The sequence below is a fragment of the Pomacea canaliculata genome, linkage group LG3, assembly GCF_003073045.1.
Source record: "Pomacea canaliculata isolate SZHN2017 linkage group LG3, ASM307304v1, whole genome shotgun sequence".
Classification (NCBI taxonomy): domain Eukaryota; kingdom Metazoa; phylum Mollusca; class Gastropoda; order Architaenioglossa; family Ampullariidae; genus Pomacea; species Pomacea canaliculata.
This window is the reverse complement of record NC_037592.1, coordinates 39533626-39545468: the sequence shown is the minus strand read 5'-3', so window position 1 is coordinate 39545468 and position 11843 is coordinate 39533626. Positions and strand designations below refer to the sequence as shown.

The window sequence follows — 11843 nt, the reverse complement described above, 5'->3', positions numbered from 1 at the left end:
AATGAAAATATAGTTTAAATTTACAATTCATCTTTTTTGTTGATTTCGTTGCCTATTTGTACTATGTCTAATACGCATTTTCAAATAAACTTCCACATGCACACATATTAATATACAAGTGCACTTATGGAAAAACAGAAGGACAGATGGAGAGGCAGACGAACAGACAAATAGGAAAAACTGAAAAACAAACATACAAACAGAAAAGCACACAAATAACCTAAACAAAAAGAATTTTACTCGCGCTCTTAAGTCCTTTAATTGACAACAACAGAATACTATTTAGGGGTCAGACTAGTTTTATTTAAAAAGTGAAAATAAATCCAGTATAAAATATTTGCTAAAAATAGCATTTACTAGATTGTGCATCTTTCACTGTGCACGTGGGATGAGAGCATGTTCTCAGCAAGGATTCCATCAGCAAACGCACAAACCTTTCTCACCGCTTCCAGCAAAGACTGACCCCCGTTGTCCGGACAACAAAGTTCCCTCCCCTCGCCGCCCTCTCTAGTTGACGACGCTCAGGGTGATTGACTCTTCGTACCTTGACCTGCGGCGAAGGCATGCGCATGAAAAAATGGTCGTGATGATCTTGGCCACAATGTTGCCGAAGTGGCCTAAGCTCATCAAGGTGTAGAGGAAGAAGACGAAAGCTGGACGGTTGCCTGCGATTATGTCGGTGGCGACGGATAAGGTCATCAGGGTGGACGGGTCGCAGTGTGCGGCTATAATGCTGCCGATACTCTGCAGCAGGATCTGAGGAGAACAGGCGACAAGCTTAGTGTTCGCATCCCGGTGAGGTGAGAATCCATCCACATTCTTCCATTTAATAATAATAATAATAATAATAATAATAATAATAATAATAATAATAATAATAATAATAATAATATAACATCATGTGCTTGACAGACTTTAGTATGTTTTGCACCCTCAGGGTAGGACAGTAAGTTGGTTTTTATCATATGTTAGAGTCACAACTTCATATTAATGGCATCACTGAAGACCAGATCACTGTTCACTGGATTGCTTCAGGGCTCAGATTTCGGTCCTGTAATGTTCACTTTTATCAAAGATTATCACTGGTTACTCAGTTGTTTATCACTTCTTTGTTGGTAATGCACAATCCCATGGAGTGGTTGAAATGCAGGAGATCATTTTATGCATTTCTTCGATCTTTTTTACATTCTTTGGTTTGTATGGTGTATTATGTAGGCATCTGCTGTACCTTATGTTTTGAATGAAGTCTGAATGCATTGTCGCTTTCGACATTGTAAATGGCAGTAAACATCGCGAATAAAAGCACGTTATATGAATGTACTGCATCATTATAACACAAGATTCAGGCAAGATTTAGACTGTTTACCTGGCTGAAGATGTATCAAGCCTAGCGGCAAAGTTAACAAAATTATAGTTGTTATTTGAGCTCATGATCGGAAAGAAAGTTTAATCACTCATTAGTGTTTGCACCGTGATGTATTTTTTAACTATTTAATTAGAAGCTAAAAGAATTAGTTGGATTGACTTAAGAGGAAAGCGGGTCCGAAGCCAGTGACTGGAAAACTTATTTTGTCAACACCGAATTAATGGGAAGATGACTCATTAGGCCAGGTACAATGTGAGAAAGAAAAAAACAATTGCTCCTAACTCACCACCTGCCATGCAATTTACACAGTGAACCACTTACATCTAACATTCCCTATGGTCACTAAAAACATTTACCTACAAATTTGCATATGCAAGAAGACAGAAGAAACTGCTGCCGCGATTTCATTGTACAAACTGTCAAACTGTAGCCAGAAAGGAAAAGGCGAAGACTTTACTTGATTTTGCAATGGCCGGAGAGTAAGTCTCGGCTCTGACAAGGATTGGAGGTTTCAGGAAAGCAGAGTGGCTCACCTGGGGAGCTTGGAAGATCAGGTAGACCAAGGCGTAGCCCAGAACCATATTGTCGAACTCCACCTCGCGTTTTCTGGTGGGCACTGCGGTCTTGTCGCAGGTCACCAAGTGAAAGCCTATATCACGGCCACGAATCTTGCACATCTGAAATTGCAAATTATCTTGTCATTAGCAGTGTGGCTATGTTTGTCTGTGTGCGCATGCTCGACCCAGCGACTAGAGGAAGACAGTCCCATTCAAAAGCTTTCGCACTGAGGTCGCATGCAAAACGAAGATGCTGCTGACGTAACCTGGACGGTTAGATAGATCTTGAAGAACTTTGGTGTGGAGGTGAGGGAAGCAGGAGTGCCCCCTGCTGGAGTCTGGATGATCGGCTGCGTGTCCGCGGTCTCTCCCTCATGTGGTGGAATCGGTGGATGTGAAAAGGACGTCTCCTTGTGGGTTGCCTCCTTTTTGACCAATTTCCTGGTTTTCGGAACAGCTCGAGGGGCAGCCCTGCAAAGTGTAAGAATAAACAGCGCAGATCACTAACCACTGAGATTACGGATGAAAAGCTTAAAGATGACAGGTATGTATATAAACAGGAAAACCTTTTATCTTATCTCCCCACCGATCTCTCACACCTTTCATTCAGTGCTGGGACCAGTTTATGCCTTAGTTGTACTTTGTAAAAACAGTGATAGAAAAGTCTTAAACACAAGAAAATTTCACAGCTATTTATCTAAGATCGTTTTATATAAACTAAACTCTGTAAGACGGACTTCCGCTTTTCTTTCACTTATGAGATTAGGGAAAGCACTAGAAAGATTGGATGACGTCCATTTTTGTGTAGTCTGACCGGAATCAATGACTTTTAGCTGCAAGGGAGTCAGCATCTCTGACAGATATCGCAGGGACTTGGATGGAATCGTTCGTTATCTAGTATAGCTACGTAGTGTTCAAAGGTATTGTCACAGGAGTGGGTAGGCTAAATAAAAAAATCAAAGGACTTACTTGGGCTTGGTGCATTTCAGGGTCCACCCTAAGAGCAGGACAAACACGGCAACACTGTAGCCGAGAATTGTGTGATTGCGAATCGTTGCCGCATCCCTTAAAAACAAAAATTTCTGATGACAAGATAGGACAGACACCAAATTACTGCTTCTATCACTCCGTCTATTTTCTTTTGTCATCCATCCCTGTGCTATCTTTATGCCTCTGGCTGCGTCCCCTTGATAGTTTCATCGGTCATCAGTCAGAACAGAGCTAACATGTAGGCTCAACTTATCATTTGACTTGCGTTTCCCTTTAATAACGCCTTATATCGTATTTCAGACTTGTCCTACCTGCCGGTCTGCTTACTCGGTAGTCGACACAAAAACAACCTTCCTTGTAGTTTAAAATAGTTTGTTACTCTTTAAAATAATTCTTTAACTTTATAATAAGCTGTATGACAAACGAGAGGAAGCGAGCGGCACTCACTCGTCGTCGTCACCGAGGATTCTCCACGGGTTCAGGCACTCCCCGGACTTGCTGTCCTTTGTAGTGGGCCAATTTCCACACAGGTGGGGCAAGTTCACAGCCATTATCACAGGCACCTGCTCAGTACACGTCATTACAGGTGCTTTTCTTTCCATCGGCCATTAATGCAGTCACACACACACACACGCCGCGATGGGTACTCTCGGTACACTTCTTCGACAGGCAAGCCAGACCTCACTACTTACAGCCAGCAAACTTAAATTTAAGTTCATGCTTAAGTTTGCTTTTAAACGTTTTCCCTGACTTTAGAAATGCTTAACAACCAATACGCTGCTGACACTTGTGTCTACGGCTCAGCCGAGGGAGTATCAAAGATCGAGAGAAAAATATTTATTAGCTTGTTAGATGACAGACTCCACAGCACCAAGGGGACTGCACTCAACCAGTTTTAGAGCGGAAGATAATGTTTTTTTCCGAGGCAAACAACTCTCGTAACTCCATCGAGGATCTGGCGCTGACGGACTTCTAGTGCAAGACACCAACAGTGAGCTGACAACCCTCAGCTCCAGAACAACCATGGCTTACTGAGGTGCACATGGGGACGAAGTAGTAGACAGGTGGTGCAAAGAGGGAAGCAGAGCACCAAGTTTCATACACCGACACAAACTCTCCCCTCCAAAGCAAATTCTGCTGTACCTGGACAGAACGATTGAAACTGGGAAAGACATGCTGCTGATGACTACCTGTAGCTTGGAAGGTTAGAGCAGGTCCTGATTTTCAGACAACGACCACTGCTGACTCCTGGTATACCTGCCAAAGCGGGGATGTTCCACACTAACGAATATTCTTGTATAAAGGAGATTCCAGCCTCAGAGCACACCCAGCAGATATTCCAAAGTCTTGACGACCTAAAGAAAGGCTGCCTGTCAGAAGGCAGTGGAGCTAAAATGAAAAGCTCAAAGGACTTGACGATTTGCTGAGGATGATCGCAGCTTTCCTTACATCTGAAAGTTTAAATTATGGCAAGAAATGGAATGAAAAATAATTTATGTTTGTTGTTGTTGGTTTTTTTTCACGTGACTCACAAAGACGACGAGCAGGAGTCTGGTAAAGATGTTGTGGATGCGACATTGGCTTTGAGACACAAAGGCGATTGCAAAGTAGGAGCGGTATGGCTTGTTGGCCAGGCAGTACAGACGTTCGAGTCCCGCCAGCAGCAAAGTGTAGGTTACTAGGTCCTGCGGAACCGCAACATGTTACACTTAGGTTACAGGCCAGAGATATGCCACATTTAGAATCTGGCTACAGGGCAATGACATGGCACTGGTTATAAGACAGCGAAATTTCACATGGAGACTCTCTAGGGTTAGTGTTACCAATTAAAAAAAAATGAATTCCAAATATTGAAGTAATGGATCAGAATCATATTCTTTGCAGAAGATGTTAAACCAAAACTTGTCCTGTACGAAAAAACACAGGATGTATAAATAGTCACCATTGAAAAGTATTTTGAAAACTTAAAGGTAAATGGCAAAATTTTCGACCATTATTTTTTAAATAAATTGCTTTAGAACTGGCTTGAAAAAATATCGGTAAGGGCAAAGTGCAAAAAAAGACATGATCCTAAACCTAACCTTCAAGACAAGACAACTCACCATGATGACAATTTGACGAAGATCTAAAGAGAGCACAGCTTACCACGAGGGTCATTTTCAGGTAGCTGGCCACCACACACAGCTTCCCGCGACTATCATAATCCAGGTCGGAAGAGAAGGGCAGCAGCAGTCCCAGCCATGGCAGCCCAAAGAGGAGTATCATCAACAGGCAGTCCAGGATTGCCAGGAAGCGAAGCAGCAAGCAGATGCGGAACTTCTAGAAACACAGATCATCTCTATACTCACCTCTCGTCCCGCACGTCTTAGGTTGTTTGTTTGTTTTTACATTCATTCTTATGTTTATTTGTTGACATGAGTTTTACTTGCAGTAATTTCGGTAAAGTGCTGTGTAAGGTTTATTTTCTGTACAGTCAGCTGTAGAACCTCTCCGTGTGCCGGAGTGCGCGTACATTTTTAAGATATAGTGAGTGAATGAGAGAGAGAGAGAGAGAGAAAGAAAGACAGGCTAGGAGTTTATATTTGTGTGTCACCTCAGTATACACCACACATTGTGACACAACTGTCAAAAACTGAGGTCAAAGTGTTATGCAATGCAGCTGTGACGTCACCTTCATGTCCTGACAGCTGAAGACGCTGTAGATGAGAATACTTTTGATGATGGCGTTAATGGCAAAGAAGGGCAGCCCCACCAGTAGCGTGAGTCGTACCGCTTCGCTGATTGGCTCCTCGGGTATGACGTTGTTACTAGGTGTGGACAGCGCCCCCCTGGCCTGCCCATCGCCTGACTCTACAGGTTGCATTGTCTACCTTTCTACTGGCTTTCTCACTAGATTGATACAATAATGAGAGCTCGTTACTTGCTTACACACCACTGAGAAATAGCTTTTAGTTTATTATTAATTGTTTTTCGTTATATGTATGGTATATGTATATATGTACAGTGAACACGAATTATACATATATATATATATACAGATTTCATCTAGATTATAGATTTTAGGAACATTGAGAAGTCAGATTTATAATTGACACATTCAAAGTGCTCCTAGAGAAACTCATTTTTAATAGACTGGAACACAATAAAGGCATTTTCTCTCAATCTCTGAGCTGTGGTTGTATGCTAGGAATGGTAAAGTCTTTTAATTTTGTTATCGATGAAGAGAGCAGCGAACTGAAACCGTTAAAACTTAATCTCAGAATAGATCAGAGGAACAAGATACAAGGATAAATCAAAATCTTTTCTTTTTTTATTTTTTCCTTCGGACCATTCTTCTTAGTAGAATTCAATCACATGATATGTGCTGAGGACATTTTTGTGTTGTCTGTTTTTTTGGTCTAAAGGGTTAATGCTTATGTGCAGTAATATCGAGGTACGCAGTACTGCAATATTAGTAAAATACAAATAAATTAAATTAAATTAAATTAAATTAAAAGTGATAGAGTATTCGGAAGATTTTAAGACCTGTATGTAAATCTATTCTGAGAATGTTTGCTTGCCTACGTGCGTTGTCAAGAGACAGTAGCCTACGTTCCCCGGAGTAACATTCAGAGTGAAAATGTCAGAGAAGACAAAAGGAAGATGACGGCTGCATCAGTGCAGATGAATGTACTCACTCATTCACTTCCTGTGGATAATGTTAGCCTCGCTGAAAGCTAGAGAAATTATCTTCTTCTCCTGCAAAGGCCTGTGTGCGATGTGAAGCCAGTCGTTTCTCAGGTGACATGCGCGCCGACACTCACGCCGTCTGCTTCAACGGCTGTGGAGAAGTGTGACGTCAAACAATAATGCGTCATCACTGACGAGGTCAGCAGTGGAATGACGACACAGCAATGGCGGATGTGCCTGGCTGCGTTCAGTGGAGCGCTTGTTGATAACATTCTCACCTGCTTACAGACACGGGTGGATACCAGTGCAGCTCACACTTTACAGCAAACACGGGTGGATACCCGTGAAACTACTTTCCCGCTGTTGCATTTTATTTAACGTGACCTTTTCACATGACGGGCTGTTCCGTTCCACTTAACTCACGGTCTAGAATGTTAACCACCCTTTATACCCTTCATTCTTTTCGTTTGTCCTCCGCTTTCCTTCTGCTACCTAATTGCTTTATCGTTCTAAAGTGATTTACATACCAGTGATTTGAAACTTTCTTCGCTAATGCATACGTACTCAATGTTCTCCCGAGTTTAGGCCTGCGTTTTAAATTAGAATCTGCACATTCTTAGAATCAACCCACTAACCAACCAGCCAACCAGCCAACCAGCCAGCCAGCCAGGCAGCCAGTACATTTTAATAGTAGTATTATTGCATATGTGTTGGCTTATGCCTATTTGACAAATTTATGTGACTGTTACAAGCCACCGTTCTTTTTATGTACAAATTGCTTAAAGTTTTGTTTACCAACCCGCACTAATTGCTATGGAGGATGTCAACAAACAAAATACTGATATTTTATTTCATTTCTGCAACGTGGTTTATTATCACAAGCGTTTTAGGTGGAGAAACATGGTTATTCAGAGTCAGTAACAAAGTACAGTTATCGTATGCAAGTATAACTGATTTAATTCAAAGCTCCACGGTTTTGATACAAAATCCTCTTACTAATAATCTGTTAGCAGTCCTTGTGTTTCACAGAACTTTTGTGGAATTTATTCAGTGGCTCGAGGCATCACTTAGTCCCAGGGCATTATACAGACCTCAATATTATGCATGGTTTAGAAGTTTCCAGAATGCATTACTGTCAGTCCCCCTGTTTCATAGACACCAGTTTAATGGCATTCAATCACGTCTGGAAACTTCTCCGAAGCGATTGCATCACACGGTATGAAAAATTTACATCTCGGCTCCATTATTCCTCCACTGATCTGTCTTTGACTCTCCGGGTTCATCATGAAATGTTTGCACCCCAGGGTGTCCGCGAATGCCTCGGAGGTACTTGTACGTCACCGGGTAGCTTGGGTCGGGGATGAAGACATCATCTGTATCGATGTGTTCATCGCGAAAGCGTCGCCATTGGTTACGGAGGTGGGCGCGATAGATAAGGCCGGCAATAATACAGAGAATAACAAGCAGAGCTAGACAACTTCCGGCTATGACAGCCGCCACGTTGAGTGAACCTTCTGCACTTGTATCTGTAAAGAATGAATAGCATACAATAATCATGGGCTGTACGTATGCATACACACATGCACATCTCATTCAAACATTAATAAATTTGCGAATGTTTTCTAAATAATGAAATGAATGATCGCTCCCTCCATCACCAATGTATACAAAATAGTTTAACTTCTCACTTAGAAAGGCTTACCTGTGCAAGTTTGTTCGTCACTGCCATCACCACACTGGTCGTAGCTGTCGCAGACGACACTGGACGGAATGCAGAAGGTGTTGTTGCAAAGATACTGAGTGTTGTCACAGGGACCTGGTCGGACGATCGACAAGTCTTTGTTTTAAAACAGTTTCAAAAAAATAATTCACATTCTTCTTTTATCACAGTTTTCATATTCACCAACAATTTTCAGATAAATTCTATGACTGGACTTTTAATACTGTCATATTTCATCTTAAAGACAAAAGAGTTGATGTACTCCGCAGCGAAATGAACTAAAAAAAAATAATAATGATTACTGACTGGTGGAGGATTTTGTAAAAATGATATTGAAGCCGAGGTACACTGCAGAGGCGTCCGTCACGAAGTGGATGGTCAGTCGCTGACCGGAACTGACGTAGACAGAGTTAATGGAGGCGTGGCCACAAAGAGGTTCGCTGTTAAGGATGCCGCTGGATGTGTTGTTGCCGTCGTGGAGGTTGACGTAGTCATGGCAAACGCCGGCGATCTTGGGTTCGAACTCAAAACGCTGTTGGTGTTAACACACAAAGATAATATCGTTGGTGAGTACAACACACAGAGCAAGTGCTAGAGTTGTTCTCGGTGTTAGAATGTAACATTCATGAGTAGACGAAACTGTCGGGCTGTAACACAAAGGTCAAAGGTTACTATCATTATCAGTATACAGTACAAAGGTCATCAGTTGTCAGTGATGAGCACACAATTCAAAAATTCATTGTCTTTATGCAGTCAATGTGATAGTCTGTTTCATAAGACTTCTTTGTAATATGGTGTTAGATTGCATTTGCTGATAATTATAATTGTTATAATTATAATTTTGCTATGTCAACTAAGTTATAAAGGGTACTGTATTTAAATTATTTGTTTCTGTTCATTGAAATTATAAATATACTTCTGATTCGTCTGAAAAATATTTCAACAGCAAAGCACGAAAAGCAAATAAATTCGAATCATTTTCTTCGGAAGGGGTGAGAAGAAAAAAAAGTGGGTTGATAATGAAGCTGGCCGAGAGGATATAAAGTATCACAGCTAACATGTCTACACTGGTATGGTCCATGATGTCTACACTGATATAACCACAATGTGGACACCAAACTGACCAAACAGTTCTGAAGAAGCGTGTATGGTAATTAATCATACCTTGATGTTTGCCAGCACCAAGTACGGAGAGCGACTTGGATAGTGTAAGTGCAGTCCATGTTTGGGAGGTAGGTAAGTCCAGTGCTGCTCTCTACCTGTACGCTGTCTGTGATAGTAAGCACTCCACCACACGTGTCACGGCTCAGGTATACTGCGAGGGAAAGTTTTAGTAAAAAAAATGTTATTTGGAAATTACGCACTCTGGAAGGTTAAATAACAAAGTATGTTAACTATGCAATGGTCTTTCTATTTTACGTGTCAAATGCTTGGAAGAAACAATAATGGTGCAGTTGTCACGTGATGCATTTCTTTCTTCTTTTCTTTCATCTTTCTTTCGCGGCAAAGAATAGAAGATCCGGAAAAATGTAAGAGAGAGTAAGAAAAAAAAAAAATGAAGAATGAGAGTGAGTGAGAGAGTGAAAGAGATCGACAAATGTGTTTGACGTCGGGTTTGAATACTTTAGAATGTTTTTGTTCTCGAGATGTTTCACAGAAATGGACGTTTAAGAGCCCTAATGGATTAATACACACACACACACACAGCATAGCACATATTGCAGTACATGCGCTTACCTGCAGCCAAACGCTTTCACTGAAGGCAAAATCACTGTAATTAAAAATAGTAATGCTGTCATCATCGCGAAGGTTCTCCAAGAAGGCCCACAACTGAGTTCCTTAATTACGACGAATTTTGAGATTGTCGTCTGCTCTGTTAAAACTGTAATTGAAGAAATATGTCTATCGACAGGGCACAAAATGCTGTTAGCGATCTCTTGACTCTCTGCGCGCCGCCATGTTTGTTTATGCCGAGGAAGGCGGATACGACACGAAAACAAAGATTGAACACTCCATGAAAAAAAACCTGTTCCACAGTCGTCACTGTCATCTACACATTTATATTTACATATACATCAGATTATAGCGTGGATGTTTTCTGTACAGTGCAGAAAAGATCGTAATTTTGTTGAAGCTTTCACGGCGAAGTGTTTATCGGTTTCTCATGGTAACCAATACAAGGGGAACAATTCAAGAATCCATGCATACAGCCATTGTTGGAGTAGCTTCCCTTGAAATGCTTCAGCGTTAGTATAAAGACGGCAAATGATCCATTAAACAGAATAAATAAGTCTTTTTCTTTTTTTTTTTTATGCATCAAATTTAACTTTGCATCTATGGATGCTTTAGGTAGAGGGATAAATTATTATTTTAAGAAATAAAAACTTTCCCTGACATAAAACGATCTCCTTCCCTCAGGGTAGGCGTCGGTGCAGTGGTGTAAAAGATCTACACAGTGGCAAGTGACAGGTCAGTGTCATGTCACTGTGTTGTCTTGTAATGGATACACGTTTTGTAATAAGACACTTTCAATCTGTACGTGTTGTAATACTGTGTAACAGGTTGCTTTTTAGTACACACGAGAAAAAAAGAGAAAAGAAGAAGGTTGGTGCCAACATTGAATAACACTGAGATAAGGAAAAGGTCAGCGCTGATTTTAGAAATGTCACGAGTGAGCTGTGAAGAATCTCTAAAACAGTGCGATGGCAGTGATGAATGACAAATGATATGTCATTACTACATTCCGTACTTCGTTGAGACCACTAGAAGTGCGAGAGGTGTCGCATGTTTTGACTGACCACGGTATCTACGATAGACCGGGTCCGGCAGTTACAGATAAGAGGATGAGCAAACTAAAGCAAGCTTTTTCAGCCAGGACCTGTCCTTTAATTACTTACTGTCATTGACAGTTGCAGTTATACTTTGTACTCGTGGTATTATGGACTATGTTCTGGAGCCACTGTCGCTGCTTTTATGATTTGGGTACAATTTTCGTGATTACTGCTAGGGCTATCTTCCTTGACTCACTTCTTATCTTTATCTTCATTCATTCCTTCTTTCTCTGTCTCTTCTTTCCTATGCATTTAAAACGCCTTTTATAAATACGTTATCATATTAATAAGAAAATTGAGCTTTGGGTATTTTTATTTGCAAATTAAAATCCTTTGAACACTGTCACCCTGATTCATGGAATTGATGTCGGGTTTTGCGAGCTTCGTCATCATTTCAATCGCAGTCTGACCAACACTGACTCATACCTGTTAGGACAGTGGCGCCATCTTCATAGCCACGGCATACACCACACGTGACATTCCTGATTCCGCAACTGCCAGAAGGCTGGCTAGGACCAGAGTGTTTCTAGAGATAAATAGTGTTTGGGAGGAGCTGAACTTAAGGCTGTTCTTTCCTGTGTAAATAGCGCAGTGAATATTTTAATAAAAGCTTTCATATTTACTTCTTCATATACATAATAGCTTGAATTAGATGATGATGATGATGATGATGATGATGATGATGATGATTGATGATGATGATGATGTAC

The 11843-nt window shown here is 41.1% G+C and overlaps 2 protein-coding genes across 2 annotated transcripts; both read right to left on the bottom strand.

Moving 5' to 3' along the window:
- Positions 1–279: 279 nt before the first annotated feature.
- On the bottom strand, positions 280–6745 carry LOC112560707. Its single transcript, XM_025232721.1, has 9 exons — positions 6591–6745; positions 5585–5802; positions 5059–5232; positions 4446–4598; positions 3361–3476; positions 2893–2988; positions 2190–2394; positions 1900–2043; positions 280–756 (listed from the first exon to the last, which is right to left on the bottom strand). Exons 2-9 carry the CDS (start codon positions 5774–5776, stop codon positions 508–510), a joined length of 1329 nt encoding a protein of 442 aa, XP_025088506.1. The 5' UTR covers positions 5777–5802; positions 6591–6745; the 3' UTR covers positions 280–507.
- A 686-nt stretch (positions 6746–7431) lies between these two features.
- Positions 7432–9601, bottom strand: LOC112559677 (the record flags this gene model as incomplete). The annotated part of the gene is made up of 4 exons (XM_025231011.1): positions 7432–8108; positions 8285–8398; positions 8609–8834; positions 9467–9601. Coding segments are annotated over 4 exons (774 nt in total), but the record flags the coding sequence as incomplete, so codon positions are not given.
- Between the last annotated feature and the right edge of the window lie 2242 nt (positions 9602–11843).